We start from the raw sequence: 23,727 nt of genomic DNA on the forward strand, positions 1-23,727 counted from the left end.
GGAGATTATCTGGGAAAACAGAAAAAGAAAAGAGAGAACAGAGAAAACAGAACAGAAGGGAAAAGAGATAAAAATTGGAGAAATTTTAAAACTAAAGGAGAGAACAAAAAACTGAAAAAAAAAATCTTTTACTTTCCTTCTTTGTTTGAAATTAACATTAATTATTGTTGTTTCATCGAAGCTTGAAGTTTCTTTTTTGGGTTGCAAGCTTTGTTCCTGGGTTGTTACTGTTGCTGGGTTGTTGTTGCTATGTTGTATTGTTATTACTGCTGCTGATTCTCATCTTCATCTTCTTTTGTTTCCAATACCAGGTACACGACTATAATACTAGCTATTGCAAGCTAATAATGTGGAAGCATGAATACATATGAAGAATGAAATTTTGAAGTTTTAATTTCGTTTTTTTTGTGTGTTCCTTTTATTGATTGTATTTAAGCTATTTCATGTATTACTGAATAATAATTGGAACAAGAAAAAATAACATAAGTTAGTCTTTAATGAATCGGTTTGGCAAAACGGGTTAATTCACTAGTTATGAAGGTTTCAAGATTATCAACAGTAGGTTAATCATGAACAAGTAGTTAAATTTAGTTAAGACATGAATTTAAATTAAATTTCGTAAATTAGGCATTAAGGCATGATTTGAGTTCAGGCAAGATTAGAAGAACGTTTAAGTCTAATAAACTTTCTAATAAGCTTTAGTAATTATGGTTAAATCTAGTTTCAAATGGTTGTGAAGAATTAATCTCAATAGTTTTTTTAACAATGCTGAGTTTTAATCTAGCTGTATTTGTCTTTTGAATATTAGTTGTCGAATTTTTATTTTATTTATAATTTCAATTTTTTTTAGTAAAATTCCTTTTCATCAATATTTGTATTAATCTAGCAATTACTATGTCATGCTTTCTTAAATAAATAAAATAAAAACTCGTAATTAATTATGATTTTCTTTCTTTATTTTAGAGACTAAGTTTAATAGGAAAAATGTAGTCGCTTTAGGATTTGTCCATTTAAAATAAATGAGACGAGCATCGCCAAATAAAACACACAGATTGCGGGGCCCTCACAAATGCATGCGTTAATTACTTAGAATTCGGGATCGGCCGCTTAGCAAACTCCACGGCCTTATCCAAAATAATAAATACGCTAATTGCTTTAGGCGCACATTTTAATAATCTTACCTTCTTAAACTCGGGTGTGCATTTCATGCGACCCAAATCCAAATCCCAAAACATTGAATAAAAATGTGTTCCGGATTGCGGGTGCATTTCATGTGACGCAATCCAAAGACATGTTTTTAAACGATGTTCACATTCTTTTGAAATATAATAATAAAAGCGGTAAAGAGTTAAAACTTGCACATGAGCTCATATTTGTATAAAATCAGATAATCAAGCCGAATATGACAGTTGAGCGACCGTGCTAGAACCACGGAACTCGGGAATGCCTAACACATTCTCCCGGGTTAACAGAATTCCTTATCCGGATTTCTGGTACGCAGACTGTAATATGGAGTCATTCTTTTCCTCGATTCGGGATTAAATTGGTGACTTGGGACACCCTAAAATCTCCCAAGTGGCGACTCTGAAATAAATAAACAAATCCCGTTTGGATTGTCCTTTAATTGGAAAAAACTCCTTGTACCCTCGCGGGGGCGGAAAAAGGAGGTGTGACAGTGAGCCCATAAACATGACAACGATTTCAATTTTCGAGGCCTGCTAGTGTTTTATGCCCAAATAACCTTTTTTAATTCAAATTGCACGCTAGTCCTCAATCAATGGACACTCAGACCATTCAATTCATTTAACAGTGCACATATATGGTAAACGTGAACATTAATTTCATTTATAAAGGGGTGGGGATAAGATGTATCTTTCAACATGCAAATGCAACGTGTATTATTTCAGAGATGAGATGTATCTAGTGCTTTTGAATTCAAAACGTATATAGTTGTATAAACCCATCAATCCAAGTTAAAACTCAACTTCATGCTATTAAACTAACAAACTACGTGAGTTATTGATGGATTCCCTTAAGCACAGATTAAATTATGACTCAGTGTCTATGAATAAGGTATCTAATGCTAAATGAACTTGAATCATACTAAAGCTATACTAAACAGCTGTATTGACACAAATTTCCAATTACGCCATCCCAGGACAGTCCAAGACTAACTACAAATGAATTGAAATTAGTCCACTACTCGACTGTTTAATGATTAATTACAAAATGCAGATCTAGAACCAGTTAATTCTGTTGCTAAAGCTTTCAGTTAAACTAATCAACAAAATGACGTTATTAAGGATATTAAACTAAACAAAGTTCCAGCAACTAGATAGTCCATTAACAATCCAAAACAAATCTAATTATACAGTATACCATCCCAACCAATACCAATCGAAACTAAGCTATATTAAGTAATTACATATTAACTAATATCTATTTTGAAACACAGGTACATGGTAAGCTACATGAGCACAAATGTGGAGGCCAAGTCATGAATATTTCCATTTCATCTTTCAATCAAAGCTACATTAAAGCTTAATTCGAGTGTGTACCTGGAAATGAAACAAAGGGAAGGAGAAGGGGTCAGCAGATGCAGTAAGATGAGCAGACAACAGCAACCAAAATCCAGCAGTATAAAATCAAAGAGCAATCCAGGAAGTGATTTTTAAAACCCAGAAATATTCACTAATCAAGCAGATTCCCATAGATCAATCCAATACACATTCAAAATGCACTCAAAGCCCTCGAAATTGAACTTAGACGCCTCAGGACTTCACTGGAACAGAACTTAACCAAATCCAAGCTAAGTAGACTCAAACTCACTCTAACAAACCATTAAACACCTCTAAATATCTTTAGAATTAGAGCTTAGAACGGGAATGAAGCAATCCAAAAAAAGGAATTTGAAAAATGATTAGAATGAGCAATGAAAAATGTTTTTTGGTTTTCTGTTTTCTAGTCTTTTTTTTGTATTTTTTGTATATTTGAATGTCAAATGCAGATTTCAATTTTTGAGAAAAATCAGAGAGACTTTCAATGGGAATCTTTTTATGGCTGAAGTTCTGCCTCCCAGGGGTCTCCTCTCGTTTGATTTTATAGGCTTTTCAGAAAAGAGGAGCCCTCCCCCTTCAAAAATAAATAGGCTGCCCAGACATAAAGTATAATTCATAATCTGTCCTTTCCACCTTTTGTTGTCTAAGCATGAGTTTTCTTATTTAAAAATCTCCTCAAGTTCAAAAAGTAATACATATCCTACAGTACAACAGGTTTCACTACCTGTTCCATGTGCATTCTCAGCTTTTATTATTAAAAGTCATCCTACATCTGACTTCCCACCTTTTTAGATGTCAGCCAGGATGTATTTGCACTATAGATTCTCTCTTTTGATTAAATTATTCATTAATTTAATGGTTCACTACATACTCAACTAGCAGTCCACTTAATCTAAACCCTTTTTAGGTTTTCAAATCCCAAACTAAACTCTGAAATCTACATTAAAACTGCAGCTATAACCAATTCAACTTCCAAAATTCTGGACTGAACTTCAACCACAATGTGATCTTGACTCAAAACTATTCAATTATCCATTAAAACCTAGCAGTAAGCATATTAGGATTAAACAAGCCCAGACAAAATCAATTAACAGTGAGCTTAAACTAATGAGTCAAGCATCAGCAAAGCGAATCGAATTCTTAAACAAAAAAATGCAAACAGAAATTCCAACACAACCTAAAAATCAGAATCAGTAAAGTTTAAACTATCGATTAACATTCGTATCCAATTCGTAACGGATTAACTAACATACAATTAATTCATAGTCGATAACCGATACGAACAACCAAACAATCGACCTAATTATACGGGCTGAACCGGCGAAACTGTGAAGAAAAAGAAATCGAAAGAAAGGGTGGTAGGAGAACAAGACGACATCAAACGACTAAAAATAAACAAGAAAATGGAAACAGAAGTACCTGAAATTGATCTAAGCAAGAACAAACTTGGATTTTCGACATCTCTCCAATTTTGGTCCACTCGGACATTATTCGTGTGTTTTGTTTTAGCAAAACACAAGAATAAAGTCCAAACGGACCTAATCCGTTCACAATAACCCCCAATCGCCCATTTTTGGGATTTTAGGATTCATCTTCGATCCAATATTCGAAGGGTTCTACGAGGATTCGAAGAATAAGGTTAAGGGTTTTGGAAAGAGGGTGCTTTGGCGGTTCAGGTGTGTTATTTTGGTCGGATTCGGAGTGGTTGCCGCCGGGTTTATGGTGAGGGGATGGATGAGCAGCACTTAGGGTTCAGAGGTCGTTTGGTTCGTCTATTTCAGAGACGAAAGGGGGGGCGGTGTTTGGAAATGAGACGGGTAAAAGGGGTTTGGGGGGTCTTTTGACATATTAGAAATTGATCTCTTAATCTGGGCCGTTGGGTGATGGGATCCAACGGCTCTGATTTAAAAGAAATGATGGGGCAGTCCAGTTTAGTAACGGGTCAGGGTCGGATAATGGATGTGGGTGAGGGTTGGACGATCTAGACTGTTGATCAAGTGAGATCAACGGTCAGGATGGGGGCATGACGGAACGACATCGTTTGGGACGTCTGTGAGGCTTGGGCCAATTGGACCGGGTAAAGGAATGTTTGAATTGGGATGATGATTATTGGGCCTGGTCCGATTTCCTTCTCTTCTTTTAATTTGTTTCTTTTTCTTTCTTTTTCAAACTAATTTTCGAAATTTAAAAGCCTAAAATCCTATTCTAACTTATAAAAAGCCAAATTAACTTAAATAATATTAGGTTAAGTACAAAATCACAGTTAAACACAAAAAATACAAAATGCCTATTTTTTTTTTATGATTTTTCGATTATTGCCAAATAAATTATGATTTAAGTTTTAACCCACAAATTATAAAATTAAATCCTAAGGGTATTTTTTTTGTATTTTCCTTTATATGACTAATTAATTCTAAAAATTCAAAATTAATTACTAAATGCACATGCATATATATTATTTTTTTTGTATTTTTCATTAATTAAGAAAAAATAAACATGCACGCACAAAAATGCAAATTATTAATAAAATGCCACAAAAAATTCTCAAAAATTGCATGTAACGGAAAACTATTTTACTTTTTTATTTATTTCTTTTGGAGTAATTGTTATGAAGTAAAAATCACATGCTCACATGCATAACCTATTTTTATTTTTTCTTTAGCGTTTAGTCATGTATTAGGATAATGTCATGACATATCTCATATTTTGTATTATTTTCTTGAAAAATACTTTATATAGTTGTATCTAACTAGGACTAAAGAAATATTTTGAGCATAATTTATATGTTTTGTTCTACGGAGATTTTACCGAAAAAACCCGAATAACCCGAGAAAACCCGAGAAAAACCGATAATGAAAAACCCGAGTTTTATTGGTTTGGTTTGGTCTTTAGATTTAATAATCCGACACAATTGGTTTGGTTTGGTAATTGTAAAATACGAACCAACCCGACGTATGTACACCCCTACTACTTGTACTAACAATATACTAATGTTTTAATAATTATCTTTTTCTCTTATTGATCAATTTTTTTAAAATCTTTTTCTCTTGATCGGAGAGAGGTAGCTTTCAATCTCTTTATAAGAAAATTATTTACATAGCTAAGCTAAGTCTTAAAATATTAGTGTGCTAAAATTTACTAGGCAAAATTAAATTACATTGTCATTGTGTCACATGTGTCATATGTGTGTTTGTGCTAAAATTTACTAGGCAAAATTAAATTACATTGTCATTGTTTTTTTGGTAACTAAAATTTTATTTCACCAAAAGAATTATGTATATGTATCTAAGCAACAAAAAGCTCTAAAGTTAGGCATGAAACCTCAAAACTCTCAGCAACTACATAACTTCTATGCAGTTACAAAAATATCCGCCTACTATAATCTAATGTAGCAACCTATCAGTCTAATTACGCTATGGATAGAAGTTTAAGCTTTCAAGCCTCCTGGCCATTGTATGTTTCATGCTTTATCTACATAGTATGTCTTGGATCACTTATCTTGTAACCATCCCAACACTTCTTTGGTAACTCTGAAATACCTTTAGATTCCTCTCTTGCCAAATGTAGTAAACACAACCTACAAAGGCCATTCTACATATCTCAACATTGACATTCTTGCCTTTCATCTTGGTAACAGTCCAACATGGTTCTTCTTACCATGTCATCACAGATTTTCTTATCCCTTGCCATAGAAGCCTCTTTCCCCATAGGTGTAAGTAGCATTTACATTGTCATTGTGTCACATGTAAAACACACATGACAATAAGTATGTCCACCATGTTGCCCAGAATGCAAATCCTACTTATTTTATTTCATTTTATTTTTTTAATTGTTCTAAAATCACACCCACATCGAAACACGTAGAAATGACATCATGTAGCCACTCTGAAGGACTGCTATTTAGAAATTAGCTAGTACGTCCTGAATTTCAGTTTTTCAATTCAATATTTCAGGACAAAAATATCCTGAATTGTCCTAAAGTTAAGATTTTTAGTTTAAAATTTTAGGACAAAATAAGTGCTGGCTAATCTCTAAACAACATCCCTAAAAATGATTATCTATGCACTTCCCCCTCAAAACATGGCAAATGGGCAAGGTCAGCATGAAAATGGACCAGCCCGAAAAAGTGCGACAGGATAGGAACCTGGACTGGCTCAAAGAAAAATGGGCAGCAGATGTAGGCTTTCAATCTGATGATGTTAGAAACCGGTGACAGGCGGGAATACGTAAAAATTGTATGGGGTAGCCACTATTGAAAGTGGTATTTACTTTTTATCCAACATTTTTAATGCTGAGCAAAAGTAGCCACTAGTTTATTAAAATTAATATGAAAGGACGTTGTTACTTTTTCCTTCCCAAACGGAAATACAGTGGTATCATAGTAGAGCTATCTGAAATGTTCTTTGCCGCATAATGATACCCAGTAGAGCTATCTGATTTTGTATTTTAAAACCTTTCATTCTATGTCGAGCATTAGTTATCGAAACTCTCTGTGAGTTCTAACTTCTACAGGCTGCAGTGAAAAGTTGTGAGTTACATACATGTTCCATCAATTTTATAGATATTTTTATAAAATTGAATATTTCGTAAATTTATCCCATGATTTCTGTTCCAAAACTTTTTTTTTCTGTATATTGCATACATAGGCTGTCTGTGTTGCAACTCCATCATTTCCTTAAGTTTCTCTCTATTGAAATGGCAAGAATAAGTTCAACATAGATCATCCTGAACTTAGGCTAAAAAGCTCAAAAGTTAAGGACAATAGGTCCTCAACTTAGGCTAAGAAGTTCAAAAGTTAAGGACAATAAGTTCTGAACTTAGACTTACAAGTTCAAAAGTTAAGGACAAGTAGTCATTAACTTAGAGTTACAAGCACAGAACTTAGTACAGGTGGTCCTGAACTTCGAGTTCCAAGTTCAAAAGTTAAGGACATGTGGTCATGAAGTCCTGAACTTAGAGTTGCAAGTTCAAAAGTTAAGGACATGTAAGGACGCTTGGTCCTGAACTTTACGAGCAGAAGAGTGTTCTCGTCTGGGCAGGTAAAGTATATTAAAGCAGTGGCTAAAGTCTAAAGACATTTTAAACAGTGGCTTAATAATAAATACACGTGTTATTAGCGGCTAACCGTCCATTACGTAATACTCACCACTATACTACAACGACCTTTGCTTGAAGACGTAGGCTTCCAATCTGATGACGTTAGAACCTGATAAGTTATCCCGGATCCTCCTTTTATTACCCCTAACCCAGTTGGAAAATTGCTTTCAATTCAAAGCATGACAAACCTTTGGCGCCTTTCCTACACAAAGCTACTTTCACAGCTTTCCCAAACAAAGTCTTTGAACCCAGGTCTTCAAATTCAAGCCCATTTAACCAAAACTGGATTATTAAATGATAGCAAACATAGGAACCATTTAATCAATTTGTATTCAAAATGTGGCGTATTTGACTATGCATGGAAACTGCTTGCTGAAAGTCCTGAACCAGATTTAGTTTCTTGGTCATCTTTGATTTCTGGGTATGCTAAGAATGGTTTTGGTAAAGATGCTATTTGGGCTTTCTTCAAAATGCATTCATTGGGTCTTAAGTGTAATGAGTTCACTTTTCCTAGTGTGCTTAAAGCATGTTCTATTGAGAAGGAACTTTTCTTGGGTAAGCAGATTCATGGGATTGTTGTGGTCACGGGATTCGAGTCTGATGTTTTTGTCGCGAACACTTTGGTTGTTATGTACGCGAAATGTAGCGAGCTTCTTGACTCGAGGATGTTGTTTGAGGAAATCCCGGAAAGAAATGTTGTTTCTTGGAATGCTTTGTTTTCTTGTTACACACAGAATGATTTTTTCAGCGAGGCGATGTGCATGTTTGGGGATATGATAGTTAGTGGAGTCAGGCCCGATGAATATAGTTTATCCAACATACTGAATGCTTGTACTGGGTTAGGAGATATTGTTCAAGGAAAGAAAATTCATGGGTGTTTGGTGAAGCTTGGCTATGATTCTGATCCTTTCTCGTCTAATGCACTCGTTGACATGTATGCTAAAGGGGGAAATCTAAAGGATGCCATTACGGTTTTTAATGAAATTGTGGTACCTGACATTGTTTCGTGGAATGCTATTATTGCTGGTTGTGTTCTTCATGAATGTCACCACCAGGCTATAGATATGTTGAATCAGATGAGAAGGTCAGGAATTTGGCCAAATATGTTCACATTGTCGAGTGCTCTCAAAGCTTGTGCTGCACTGGAGCTCCCTGGATTGGGTCAAGGGTTACACTCTCTTTTGATAAAGAAAGATATCATGCTGGATCCGTTTGTGAGTGTTGGCCTTATCGATATGTATTGCAAGTGCGATTTAACCAAGTACGCGAGGTTGATCTATGATCTGATGCCCGGGAAGGATTTAATTGCATTGAATGCTATGATCTCTGGTTACTCACAGAATGAGGCAGACAATGCATGTCTAGACCTTTTTGTTCAGACATTCACCCAAGGAATTGGATTTGATCAGACAACTTTATTAGCCGTCCTAAACTCTGCTGCTGGCTTGCAGGCTCCTAACGTCTGCAAACAAGTTCATGCACTTTCTGTGAAGTCGGGATTTCAGTGTGACACCTTTGTCATAAACAGTCTTGTTGATTCTTATGGAAAATGTAGCCAGCTGGATGATGCAGCTACAATTTTTGACGAGTGCCCTACTCCGGATTTGCCATCTTTTACCTCTCTCATAACAGCTTATGCTCTACTTGGTCGAGGTGAAGAAGCCATGAAACTATATCTGAAGCTACAGGGCATGGGTCTCAAGCCAGACTCATTTGTTTGCAGTTCTCTCTTAAATGCTTGTGCAAATCTATCAGCTTATGAACAGGGGAAACAAATACATGCTCATGTGTTGAAGTTCGGGTTCATGTCAGATGTGTTTGCTGGTAACTCTCTAGTTAACATGTATGCTAAGTGTGGAAGTATAGAGGATGCTAACTGTGCTTTCAGTGAGGTTCCTAGAAAAGGTATTGTTTCATGGTCTGCAATGATTGGAGGACTTGCCCAACATGGATATGCGAAAAAGGCACTTCATTTATTTGGTGAGATGCTGAAAGATGGTGTATCTCCCAATCACATAACATTAGTTAGTGTCCTTTATGCATGTAACCATGCTGGGTTAGTTGCAGAAGCCAAGAAGTATTTTGAAACAATGAAAGACTCGTTTGCGATTGAACCAACTCAAGAGCATTATGCATGCATGATTGATGTCCTGGGCCGAGCTGGAAAATTAAATGACGCTATTGATCTCGTAAATAAGATGCCTTTTGAAGCTAATGCATCTGTCTGGGGTGCACTTCTGGGTGCTGCAAGAATCCATAAGAATGTAGAGGTAGGGCAACGTGCTGCTGAGATGCTTTTTAATCTTCAACCAGAGAAATCTGGCACTCATGTTCTTCTTGCAAATATTTATGCATCAGTTGGGTTGTGGGGAGATGTCGCAAAAGTAAGAAGACTGATGAAGGACAGTAGAGTAAAAAAGGAACCTGGTATGAGTTGGATTGAAATTAAAGATAGTATTTTCACATTTATAGTGGGAGACAGAAGCCATTTGCGAAATGATGAAATATATGCCAAACTAGAGGAGTTGGGACAGCTAATGGCTAAAGCTGGTTATGTTCCTATGGTGGATACTGATCTCCATGATGTAGAGAGGAAACAAAAGGAGATTCTTCTCTCCTATCACAGCGAGAAACTAGCTGTTGCATTTGGGCTGATTGCTACACCTCCTGGTGCTCCTATTAGAGTGAAGAAGAACCTTCGGATTTGTTTGGACTGCCATACAGCATTCAAGTTCATTTGTAAAATCGTCTCTAGGGAGATCATTATTAGAGATATTAACCGGTTTCACCATTTCAAAGATGGCTCTTGTTCATGTGGGGATTACTGGTGATATTGAAGGTGGACCACTGTCTATTTGGTTGCAAGATCTTGCCAATGAGCAAGTCTGTGGTAATTTTTTTGATAAGGTAAATTGTATTAATCAAAAGGGAGAAAAACTCCCGTATACAAGAAGTATACCAAAAAGTAGAGAATTTACATCAAAACATGATTCTCTACAAAAGACGCCCAATCTTCTACACAAGTAGGGGCTATATGAGTGCATCAAAAAGCGATCAAAGATAAAAGACTATTTGAAAAAAGGAGACTCAATCCCCTCAAAAACTCTCCTATTTCTCTCCCCCCAAACTATCCACATGAGAGGTTATAAATTCCTTCGAAGCTGATGATAGGTTGGTTGAATGATTTCAAACAAAAATAAATTGTTTCTTGCTTCATGTTCCTTCGTATCATCCCTTTAACTGCTCTTTGGCTTATAGTAGATGTGCTATAGTCTATGCTACTTACTTTTGTCGAACTATTATGCTCCTAAAACTCGAACTGGCAGTAGAATCTTTTGACAGTGGAATTTCAAGATAAATTAGCAGATTACTATCCATTGTGAATGATAAACTAATCTTCTAAACCCATTTTCAGTTTTGATGGGATAGATCATTTCTTGGGTTACGATTTCAGGATGGCTTCGTTCCTTGTGTGGGTGAGGACTTGCTGTGTGACAGTGCTCTGACCTGTTGCCTAAGAGGGACCGAAATGATCGTAGAAGTGCTGGAGTGTTGTTACCAACTTCGTTTCCTGGACTTTACGTTATCAGTGACCTTGGCTCCAGGCTTTTCAGTTCCTTGATTGGCTTCATCTTGCTGGTTGCTCCATTGACAAGTTCAATTGCTCTTTTTTTAATTAATTAATTTATTTTTTAATTTTTTATTTATATTCTTGAAAAGATCATATTTTGTAGAATTGGGAAATTTGCTGTATTAATATTGTCTATAAGTAATTAAACGAAGAGCGGAAAAACACTTACCATTTGGTTGTAACATTGTGGTTGCAAGCTTGTAACTCAATATTTTTATTATGTCAGCAAAAACTTTTCATGTCAATATTTTTTTGCCTTTTTTTGTGGTTGCAGGGAACATACGGGTTATGTATTAGTGGAAAGATTACAGATATGGTGAAACAATACTGTAGCTAGCAGAATTAAAAGCTAACCCACATAGGAGTTGTAAGTACATTTTTTGTTACTTATTTGTCAGAAGAAAAATAATAAAAAAAACTTACAAGTTTAGTTACTTTGCTTTCAAGAAATTAGCATCTAGATCACAGGGATCTTGGCATCTCAGTTTTGCACTTCATCAGCTCATGTATGTAGGTGTTGGAACCTTAAAAGTTTGATGCTTGGATTGTAATTTATTGGTGATTTGGCAAGGTGAATAGCTGCTCACTTACTAATAAAGGGTCGAGAAGTACCTTTTTTGGTTATTTAGCTTTTTCTCTTGGCCTGGAGTTTGTACTCTCTTGTTTGCTCCTTGTCCTTGTAATGAATGTTTGGGAGAAACTTGTCGTCTTAAGTTATATGGTCTGGAACTTCCATGATGGCATTGGTTGTTGTATATTTATATCTTGCATGACATGATGTAGTAGGTATACTTTCGAATGTTTACTTAAGAATATAATAGTCTAATCTTAAAATAGGAGGTCACCAAACAATGTAGCCAAGCTGATTCTAACTTTCTCATAAATAATTGGAAAGTGAAAGGTGACAAGACATTCATGTTTCTGTGCTTGTTTGCAGGTTCTTCCACTTGTACCAGCTGGGAAGTAGAGCCAATGAAGAAGGATCACCCTATTCAGGACAGGCGTCATGAATTTTCCTATTTTACATTTTAAGTGAGATAAGCATCCTTTCTGCGCAGCATAAAAATTCAACAGAAAGTAGGAGAAGCATCATGTTTCTTTAAAACAAAATTTTACCTAGAATTTAGGATAAAATGCTGCAATATGAGCTGATTTTATTAATTTCGAATCCTTAGTATTCCAATCTTTAGCTAATGATGACGGAGACACTTTCTTGAGCTCTCTCACACAAGCATATGTACATGCTCTACTTCTAAAATTTTAAACTAGTCAGAATCTGCTGCTACCAAAATCTTCAAATTGCAAGAATATGCAGTTGTAGAACTCACAGGCGCAAGCAAACTTGGAACAGTGTTTTTGACTTTTATTTTGTACCCTTCTCAGGTTGAATGTAGTTTCTGTTTTTGTTCTTGTTTGTTTCCTCCAAAAGCTACAATTTCCATAAACATGATAAAAAACTAATTCACACGCTTTAATTTTGTAACAGTGTTTTTTTGTCAGTGCAGTAACTCTAATTATATTTGAACCGACAGGAATTCCAGTACGTTGCATAAATAGACCTGGTTCACAATTGCTGGGTGCAAATGGCCTAGATGATGGCCCAATAGTTAGTACTCATTTATGCATACTCTTCTATCTTGTACATTTTGGGAGTGGCAGAATAGTTGTACATATATGTGCTGGCAAAACTCTCAATGACTATACGTTAATGTAGTTGTATTTCATGTTTGCTATTGCAATTTCTTGGTTTTCTTATTGAATATACATACAGAAAGGCTTTTGGTTTCCTGGATGCTTCTCTCAAGTTTATGTCTTGATGTTTTGACCGGTCACACCATGCTCCAGAGATGGAATTGACAACTACAACAACAACAACCCAGTAAAATCCCACAAGTGGGGTCTGGGGAGGGTAATGTGTACGCAGACCTTACCCCTACCCGGAAGGAGTAGAGAGGCTGTTTCCGAAAGACCCTCGGCTCAAGAGAATAAAAAGACAAAAGGAGACGATATTAGTTTCACCACAGAGATGGAATTAACAAAATTATATTAACAGGATGTGATGCTCGTGTCTTTTGCTTGGGGGTTAGACTTGTAAATCGCCGTACTTTCCAACAGGTAGTCAAATTTTCCCAATTACACATGTAACTTATTTGCATTTTAAGTATTCGGAGGCGCTTGTAGTATTATTTTGGAAATATTTATTGTGTATAGTATCACTTTGTCTCATCTTGTTTTCTCTTTTATCGTATTGTCATTAGCTGCTTTGAGTGTTTCTAAGAGTTGTGCACTATATCTGTGATAATGAGCAGTAACTGCTGTTATCTCTGAGATTCTCAAAGACTAGTCAGATGGCTACTTGACTCTTGAGCAAAATTCAACTGGGGGTTGTGGAGTTCGAGTATATGTACTTGTAGAGTTGTAGTTGAGAATCTTTTGTAAAAGCTATCTTCTATTATTACTTTTATCTAGCTGCTGCTGCGGTAATATATTTCTGGTGGCTTTAGATCTAGCTTGACTAACAATAGACATGTATATGTGCCTTGGACATGTTGTAATGATCCTGTTATGGTGTCCGAATAAAATTTTGTTTTCTTTCTAGGTTCTCAATGTGATCCTTAATGAGGCAGATGGTGAGGTATTTGATGATACTCTTGCTCGCGTTTGTCCTTGTGTTGGTGGTAGGACTGCCACTGAAAATGCTGACAGCGACAGTGACCTTGAAGTGGTTGCTGATTTTGTTCCAGGCAATCTTGGATGCCCTCTAAGCAAATGCCAACGTTGTATTCCTTTTTTATTTGCTGCTGCTTTTTGGTGTTTTTATCATGCTTAATTATTGTATGATCTCTTCTCCACTTTCTCTGTGGTAGTTAAGGATTTGGAAAAAAAATTTAACTTTAGGAAGTACTTGGCATGACTTACAGGTGATTGAGGCATTCAGTTGCTTTATTCTTGAATAGCAAATCACATTTCTCCAATGTAGGTTTCTCATTATTAGCTCATTAATCAAAACGAAATAACAAAGGAAAAGGAAGCCATTCAAGGAGAAGATTGTTCGTAGACAGATATATTAGTTCGCAATTTGGTATCTTAGTTGAGGGAACGGAACCAAATGTGTGGTTTTCTATGAATGAATAGTGTCTCTTTCTATGAATGAATAGTGTCGTAGTAATTCTTTCTTTGGGAGATAGGAGCTATTTTGGAAAAAATTTCAGAAATTGAATGGGTTTTAAGGTAGAATTGTCAACTCATTGACTATTGCCCTTTGCCTTGATCAAACAGAATCTTTTGTTGTCCGTGTTGAAATTGGCAAAATGTTTGTCCCACATCGGTGGGAAAACAAAAGTTGGGGGGATTTTCCCCCTATAAAAGAAGGCTTAATGTTTAGGATTTAAACACACCTCTCATTGGCCTTCTCATCTGTTTAAGGCATTTGTATCTTCTCTCTTTAGTATTATTTTACTTGTATTTTTGGAGTGAAATAAAATATTGGTTGTGTCCGAGAAGTAGGCAAAATTAGCCGAACCTCGTAAATTCTGGTGTTCCCTTTATTGTTGTTTTATTGTCTTATTTATTATTTGGTGGCTGTCATAATTTTTGGTATAATAGTTGTGACTTATTCACACTATATACATTTGGCTTCCGTAACAATTAGTATCAGAGCCAAGGTACTGTCTAAGTATGCTCTGTGGTTGCAACATAGTCTGATCTTCCACATCAGAAAAGATTTATCTTGGTAACTGAGTCAAGGTTCTGTCTGAGTATGCTCTGTGGTTGCAGCTTAGTCTGATCTTCCACACCAGAAAGGAAATAATCTTGATTTGTGTCGTCAGCTATTAAATAATATTTGTGTCAAAGATGGGAGACAATAAACAAGAAGAATCTACATCAAGTGTCAACAATACGTCATCATTGACATCTTCGCTTATGACAAGAATTGTGTCAAATGCGAAATTTGCGGTAGAAATATTTGACGGGTCCGGACATTTTGGGATGTGGCAAGGCGAGGTTCTAGATGTCCTTTTTCAACAAGGGCTAGATCTGGCCATTGAAGAAAAGAAACCAGATGTTATTGGAGAAGAAGATTGGAGAATTATCAACCGTGTTGCTTGCGGTACTATTCGATCCTACCTTGCTAGAGAGCAGAAATATCCATACACAAAGGAAACTTCTGCAAGTAAATTATGGAAAGCACTGGAGGATAAATTTTTGAAGAAAAACAGTCAAAATAAATTGTACATGAAGAAGAGACTGTTTCACTTCACCTATGTTCCTGGTACCACGATGAATGAACATATCACCAGTTTCAATAAGTTGGTCACAGATTTGCAAAATATGGATACAACTTATGATGATGGTGACTTGGCCTTAATGTTGTTGGCGTCACTTCCTGATGAATACGAGCACCTTGAAACTACTCTACTCCATGGAAATGACGAAGTTTCTCTCAGAGAAGTTTGTTCGGCTTTGTACAGCTATGAACAAAGAAAGCGAGAAAAACAGAAGGGCGGAGAAGGAGAAGCACTATTTGTGAGGGGTCGTCCTCAAAATCAAATGAGGACAAAGAAGGGAAGATCCAAGTCAAGATCCAGACCCAGCAAAGATGAATGTGCTTTTTGTCGAGAAAAAGGGCACTGGAAGAAAGACTGTCCGAAGTTGAAGAATAAGGCCAAACATAACAATGGAAAGGCCATTATGGATTCAAATGTAGCTGATTGTGATGATTCAGACTTCTCATTAGTTACAACAGAGTCATCAACATCATCAGACATATGGTTGATGGACTCGGCTTGTAGCTATCATATGTGTCCCAACAGGGACTGGTTCGTGGAATTTCAAGAAGGAGAATATGGAGTCGTCCACACAGCGGATAACAGCCCTCTTACCTCATATGGCATTGGTTCAATACGATTAAGGAACCATGATGGAATGATCAGAACATTAACAGATGTTCGATATGTACCGGATTTGAAGAAGAATCTCATCTCTGTGGGAGCCCTAGAATCAAAAGGGTTCAAAATCATTGCAGAAAATGGAGTGATGAGAGTATGCTCCGGTGCACTAGTGGTAATGAAGGTTAATCGGAAGAATAATAATATGTACCGCTATCGTGGCAGTACAGTTATTGGGACAGTGACAGTGACATCCAGTGACGACAAAGAGGCAGAAGCAACCAAGCTATGGCACATGCGCTTGGGACATGCTGGAGGAAAATCCTTGAAAACTCTATCAGATCAAGGATTGTTAAAAGGAGTCAAGGCTTGGAACTTGGAGTTTTGTGAGCATTGTGTCAAAGGGAAACAGACAAGGGTTAAATTTGGTACAACGATCCATAATACTAAAGGCATTTTGGATTATGTACACTCTGATGTTTGGGGTCCTTCCAAAACACCTTCATTGGGTGGGAAGCACTATTTTGTAACCTTTGTTGATGATTTTTCTCGAAGAGTGTGGGTGTATACAATGAAAAACAAAGATGAAGTGCTAGGAATTTTTCTCAAATGGAAGACGATGGTGGAAAATCAAACAGGCAGGAGGATCAAGTGTATTCGCACAGACAATGGAGGTGAATACAAAAATGATCATTTCAATAAGGTCTGTGAAAATGATGGCATCGTCCGACACTTCACTGTTAGACATACACCACAACAGAATGGAGTGGCAGAACGTATGAACCGGACCTTGCTGGAGAAGGTACGGTGTATGTTGTCCCATGCTGGCTTGGGCAAAGAATTTTGGGCTGAGGCAATTAAATATGCATGCCACCTCATTAATCGTCTACCATCTGCTGCTATTGATGGCAAGACACCATTTGAAAAATGGTATGGAAAACCTGCTGTAGATTATAACTCTTTGCACGTGTTTGGCTCAACTGTATATTATCATGTGACGGAGTCAAAATTGGATCCAAGGGCAAAGAAGGCTATTTTTATGGGAATTACTTCTGGAGTCAAAGGATATCGCTTATGGTGTCCTATGACAAAGAAAGTAATATTCAGCAGGGATGTTACCTTTGATGAATCTGCTATGGTAAATAAGGTAACAGAAGACACCAAACAAAATAAAGGTGCTTCTAAGCAGGTGGAGTTTGAGGGAAAATTTATTTTTCCTACACAAGAAGCAGAGGAGGAAACAAATGAAGATTATCCTCTAGAAGGAGAGCCAGTAGAGGAGATTCCAACTCAGGAACCTCAACAACAACTTGAATCAATAGCAACCAGCAGGCCAAAAAGAACAATAACGAAACCTGTTCGTCTCATAGAGACGGTTGCTTGTGCAACCTCAATTGTAGCTGATGATGTTCCTACTACTTATAAAGACGTTGTCCAAAGTTCAGAAGAAGATAAGTGGAGGATTGCCATGAATGATGAAATACAGTCCCTTCATCAGAATCATACATGGAGATTGGCCAATCTCCCGAAGGGAAAGAAAGCAATTGGGTGCAAATGGGTATTTGCAAAGAAGGAAGGATTTCCTAACCAAGTAGATGTTCACTACAAAGCAAGATTGGTGGCCAAAGGATATGCTCAAAAGGAGGGAATTGATTACAATGAAGTGTTTTCTCCAGTTGTAAAACATTCCTCCATTAGAATTATGTTGGCTTTAGTAGCACAATTGGATTTGGAACTAGTTCAGATGGATGTAAAAACTGCGTTTTTACATGGAAACTTGGAGGAGGAAATCTACATGACTCAGCCAGAAGGATTCAAAGTTGCTGGAAAATAAAATATGGTGTGCAAACTTGAAAAATCGTTGTACGGATTGAAACAATCTTCTAGACAATGGTACAAGCGATTTGACGAGTTTATGTTGCGGCAAGGGTACAAGAGAAGCAAATACGATCATTGTGTGTATTTGCACAAGCTTAAAGATGGTTCCTTTATATATCTTCTCCTATATGTTGATGATATGTTGATAGCTTCCAAGAATTCGGAAGAAATTGATAAGTTGAAAATTCAACTGAAGAAGGAGTTCGAGATGAAGGATTTGGGTGAGGCAAAGAAAATTCTTGGCATGGAGATAATAAGAGATAGACGTTCAAAGAAACTCTGTTTATCTCAGAAAGAATATTTGAAAAGAGTACTACAACGTTTTGGCATAGATGACAAGACTAAGCCAGTTAGTACTCCACTTGCTCCCCATTTTAAGCTAAGTACTAATATGTCGCCAATGGATGAAGCTGAACGAGAGTATATGTCAAAGGTACCATACGCAAATGTTGTTGGTAGCTTGATGTATGCAATGGTTTGCACAAGGCCTGACATTTCACAAGCTGTTGGAGTTATTAGCAGATATATGCACAATCCAGGGAAGGAGCATTGACAAGCTGTGAAGTGGATTCTACGGTATATTCATAATACTGTAGATGTCAGGTTAGTTTTTGAGCAGGAAGACAATCAGTCTGTAGTTGGATATTGTGACTCAGATTTTGCGAGTGATCTGGACAAACGACGATCAACTACTGGTTATGTGTTTACTTTTGCAAAGGCACCAGTTAGTTGGAAGTCTACTTTGCAGTCAACAGTTGCTTTGTCTACAACAGAGGCAGAGTACATGGCTATTACAGAGGCTGTGAAAGAGGCAATTTGGCTTCAAGGATTGCTAAAGGAGCTTGGTGTTGAACAAAAAGGTATCACAATTTTTTGTGATAGTCAAAGTGCTATTCAATTAGCGAAAAACCAAGTGTATCATGCAAGGACGAAGCACATTGATGTTCGGTATCATTTCGTACGAGAAATCATAGAAGAAGGTGGAGTCACAGTGAAGAAAATTCATACTACGGAGAATCCTGCTGATATGCTGACAAAGGTGGTGACTGCGATCAAGTTTCAACATTGTTTGGATTTGATCAACATTGTTGAACACTGAAGATTGAAGATGAAGACACAACCAAAATTTGTTATTGAGAGAAAATTGAAGATGTGGAATTTTGCCAAGGTGGAGATTTGTTGAAATTGGCAAAATGTTTGTCCCACATCGGTGGGAAAACAAAAGTTGGGGGGATTTTCCCCCTATAAAAGAAGGCTTAATATTTAGGATTTAAACACACCTCTCATTTGCCTTCTCATCTGTTTAAGGCATTTGTATCTTCTCTCTTTAGTATTATTTCACTTGTATTTTTGGAGTGAAATAAAATATTGGTTGTGTCCGAGGAGTAGGCAAAATTAGCCGAACCTCGTAAATTCTGGTGTTCCCTTTATTGTTGTTTTATTGTCTTATTTATTATTTGGTGGCTGTCATAATTTTTGGTATAGTAGTTGTGACTTATTCACACTATATACATTTGGCTTCCGCAACAGTCCGCAGCTGATGACAACTCCACCCTGAAGATTGCTGATTTTGGGTTTGCAAGGTAAAGTTATAGTACACTGTTTGCTACCTCATTCTCCTAATGCCCACCCTTCCTTAACATTTCATCTCTTGTCAGACAACACATTTGCAGATTTTCTTTCATTCTTCCCTTCTATTTTAGGATTTGCAGCCTTAGGGTTAAAGGTTCTCCTAAGTAATTCACTCAAAATTCCAAACATCTCAAAAGTACCATCCCCTCTTATCAGGTCTTTGCAGCCTTGGGTGCTTGCAGAAACTCTATGTGGGTCGCCATTGTACATGGCTCCTGAAATAATGCAGCTTCAGAAGTATGATGCGAAGGTGGTATTCTCTTTCTACGAAACCAGTCCATAGGCTATTCTCTTTTAAGTTCCTGTTAACTTTTGGCCCCGAACACAGGCAGATCTCTGGAGTGTTGGTGCCGTTCTGTTTCAGCTTTTAACTGGCAAAACCCCGTTTACTGGGTCGCCATTGTACATGGCTCCTGAAATAATGCAGCTTCAGAAGTATGATGCGAATGTGGTATTCTCTTTCTACTAAACCACTCTATAGGCTATTCTCTTTTAGGCTCCTGTTAACTTTTGGTCCCGAACACAGGCAGATCTCTGGAGTGTTGATGCCGTTCCGTTTCAGCTTGTAACTGGCAAAACCCCGTTTATTGGAAACAATCAAATAAAGGTTTAATACCTTTTCAGCTGTGCATAGTAACTTACCTTATTGTTTCTTTCGTTTTCAGTTTGATTGGAGAAATTCAAATGCCTTGTAGCCTTGTTCTAAAAAATTTCTCTCCATTCTTCCTGTAGTTGCTCCAAACATAGTGAAATCCACTAAATTGCAGTTTCCTCTAGATGCCAAGCATTTAAGTCCTCATTGCATAGATTTGTGTCAAAAATTATTGCGCCGTTATCCAGGTACTTCATTTATGTTGTCTAGATTTCAACAGTTTAAACTCCCTCGTGGATGGTAACTTGAGTACTTATGTCGTAGTTCTCTACATGTTTTGACATTGAAAAGGCCATAAGATTTAAAGCCAGAGTAACCATTGCCTGCCATTTTCTAATGCGAAGTTCAAAATTCTCTTTTTCTGCATATCTGAAAACACAGTGGAGCGCTTGACATTTGAAGAGTTCTTTAACCACCCATTTCTTGCACAGAAGCATCCAGATGAGTTGTCTCGGTAAGCTAGTTGATGAATTAGAATTCTTGGCACTATATACCCGTTTCCTCACTTGGACTTTATGTGTTGGACATGGTACACAGGAATCAGCAACCTCAAAGGGTAATAGATGGTTTTCTTCTGGAAAAATCCAAATCCTGGAAGGAGCACTGAGGAAACTTTTCAAGAAGATGGTTTACCTTTTATTCTAGATAATGATTCCAGCAGTCCTCGTGGTGGTCCTCCTTTCGCTGGAATACCACAGAGATCTTCATGTGGATTTTCCCAGGATGCAAGAGCTGACAGGAAAGAAGTTTCTAGTGCTCCAAGCAAAATTGATCCTCCTCTGGATTGTAGATTCAATGAGATTCCCATCAGGTAAGTGCCACCGCCCTAGATCCCCAAGATTCCTTCGGTCGCCTTCTGCTTTGCACGCCAAGAACCATTAGGTTTTACTTCAATCTCAGTCACTTCTTCTCCACAAGTTCGCAGCTACACCCGAAAAGCAAAAAAAGGAAACACAAGTAAGAATAATGAGGTTAATGGAGTTAAGATCACAAGCAACACTAGCAATACCTGGGAAGTGAGACCAACAAGGTTAAAACAACGTATGATAACAAGAAATTACTAACCATACCTGAGAATTTTAACGAGCTTGGGGACTTAAAATAGCAGCTTATTGTGGTCAAAATAATTGTGTAATCTGTTGAAGTTTGGCAAAATGCCAAAGTCCCACATTGGTTGGGAGTTAAGTTTGGGGGGGATTTTTCCCCTATAAAAGAAGGCCTAATGTTTAGGATTGAAACACACCTCTCATTTGCCTTCTCATCTGTTTAAGGCATTTGTATCTTCTCTCTTTAGTATTATTTCACTTGTATTTTTGGAGTGAAATAAAATATTGGTTGTGTCCGAGGAGTAGGCAAAATTAGCCGAACCTCGTAAATTCTGGTGTTCCCTTTATTGTTGCTTTATTATCTTATTTATTATTTGGTGGCTGTCATAATTTTGGTATAGTAGTTGTAACTTATTCACACTATATACATTTGGCTTCCGCAACAATTGGTATCAGAGCCAAGGTACTGTCTAAGTATGCTCTGTGGTTGCAGCATAGTCTGATCTTCCACATCAGAAAAGATTTATCTTGGTAACTGAGTCAAGGTTCTGTCTGAGTATGCTCTGTAGTTGCAGCTTAGTCTGATCTACTACATCAGAAAGGAAATAATCTTGATTTGTGTCGTCAGCTATTAAATAATATTTGTGTCAAATATGGGGGACAATAAACAAGAAGAATCTACATCAAGTGTCAACAATACGTCATCATTGGCATCTTCGCTTATGACAAGAATTGTGTCAAATGCGAAATTTGCGGTAGAAATTTTTGACGGGTTCGGACATTTTGGGATGTGGCAAGGCAAGGTTCTAGATGTCCTTTTTCAACAAGGGCTAGATCTGGCCATTGAAGAAAAGAAACCAAATGTTATTGGAGAAGAAGATTGGAGAATTATCAACCGTATTGCTTGCGGTACCATTCGATCCTACCTTGCTAGAGAGCAGAAATATCCATACACAAAGGAAACTTCTGCAAGTAAATTATGGAAAGCACTGCAGGATAAATTTTTGAAGAAAAACAGTCAAAATAAATTGTACATGAAGAAGAGACTGTTTCACTTCACCTATATTCCTGGTACCACGATGAATGAATATATCACCAGTTTCAATAAGTCACAGATTTGCAAAATATGGATACAACTTATGATGATGGTGACTTGGCCTTAATGTTGTTGGCGTCACTTCCTGATGAGTACGAGCACCTTGAAACTACTCTACTCCATGGAAATGACGAAATTTCTCTCAGAGAAGTTTGTTCAGCTTTGTACAACTATGAACAAAGAAAGCGAGAAAAACAGAAGGGCGGAGAAGGAGAAGCACTGTTTGTGAGGGGTCGTCCTCAAAATCAAACGAGGACAAAGAAGGGAAGATCCAAATCAAGATCCAGACCCAGCAAAGATGAATGTGCCTTTTGTCGAGAAAAAGGGCACTGGAAGAAAGACTGTCCGAAGTTGAAGAATAAGGCCAAACATAACAATGGAAAGGCTATTATGGATTCAAATATAGCTGACTGTGATGATTCAGACTTCTCATTAGTTACAACAGAGTCATCAACATCATCAGACATATGGTTGATGGACTCGGCTTGTAGCTATCATATGTGTCCCAACAGGGACTGGTTCGTGGAATTTCAAGAAGGAGAATATGGAGTCATCCACACAGCGGATAACAGCCCTCTTACCTCATATGGCATTGGTTCAATACGATTAAGGAACCATGATGGAATGATCAGAACATTGATAGATGCTCGATATGTACCAGATTTGAAGAAGAATCTCATCTCTGTGGGAGCCCTAGAATCAAAAGGGTTCAAAATCATTGCAGAAAATGGAGTGATGAGAGTATGCTCCGGTGCACTAGTGGTAATGAAGGCTAATCAGAAGAATAATAATATGTACCGCTATCGTGACAGTACAGTTATTTGGACAGTGACAGTAACATCCAGTGACGACAAAGAGGCAGAAGCAACCAAGCTATGGCACATGCGCTTGGGACATGCTGGAGGAAAATCCTTGAAAACTCTATCAGATCAAGGATTGTTAAAAGGAGTAAAGGCTTGCAACTTGGAGTTTTGTGAGCATTGTGTTAAAGGGAAACAGACAAGGGTTAAATTTGGTACATCGATCCATAATACTAAAGACATTTTGGATTATGTACACTCTGATGTTTGGGGTCCTTCCAAAACACCTTCTTTGGGTGGGAAGCACTATTTTGTAACCTTTGTTGATGATTTTTCCCGATGAGTATGGGTGTATACAATGAAGAGCAAAGATGAAGTGTTGGGAATTTTTCTCAAATGGAAGACGATGGTGGAGAATCAGACAGGCAGGAGAATCAAGTGTATTCGC

At 37.2% G+C, this 23,727-nt stretch overlaps 1 protein-coding gene and 1 pseudogene across 9 annotated transcripts; both read left to right on the plus strand.

The window, feature by feature from the left end:
• The first annotated feature begins 7,153 nt into the window (after nucleotides 1-7,153).
• LOC107813408 (pentatricopeptide repeat-containing protein At4g14850-like) lies at nucleotides 7,154-14,413 on the plus strand. Of its 9 annotated transcripts, none has more exons than XM_075256126.1 (6): nucleotides 7,154-11,294; nucleotides 11,561-11,653; nucleotides 12,224-12,318; nucleotides 12,819-12,892; nucleotides 13,058-13,401; nucleotides 13,886-14,264. In XM_075256126.1, the coding sequence occupies exon 1, from the start codon at nucleotides 7,835-7,837 to the stop codon at nucleotides 10,484-10,486; it is 2,652 nt and encodes an 883-aa protein (XP_075112227.1). In that variant the 5' UTR covers nucleotides 7,154-7,834; the 3' UTR covers nucleotides 10,487-11,294; nucleotides 11,561-11,653; nucleotides 12,224-12,318; nucleotides 12,819-12,892; nucleotides 13,058-13,401; nucleotides 13,886-14,264. The 9 variants fall into 9 exon arrangements, 8 of the variants coding, with proteins under 8 accessions (XP_075112227.1, XP_075112229.1, XP_075112228.1 ...); XM_075256128.1 differs by having other exon boundaries at nucleotides 13,132-13,401; XM_075256127.1 differs by having other exon boundaries at nucleotides 12,224-12,892; nucleotides 13,132-13,401; nucleotides 13,886-14,268.
• Nucleotides 14,414-14,505: 92 nt separating this feature from the next.
• On the plus strand, nucleotides 14,506-21,152 carry LOC107788421 (serine/threonine-protein kinase ATG1c-like; annotated as a pseudogene).
• Nucleotides 21,153-23,727: the final 2,575 nt, after the last annotated feature.

This window comes from Nicotiana tabacum, chromosome 6 (genome assembly GCF_000715075.1).
Source record: "Nicotiana tabacum cultivar K326 chromosome 6, ASM71507v2, whole genome shotgun sequence".
NCBI classification, from domain to species: Eukaryota; Viridiplantae; Streptophyta; class Magnoliopsida; order Solanales; family Solanaceae; genus Nicotiana; species Nicotiana tabacum.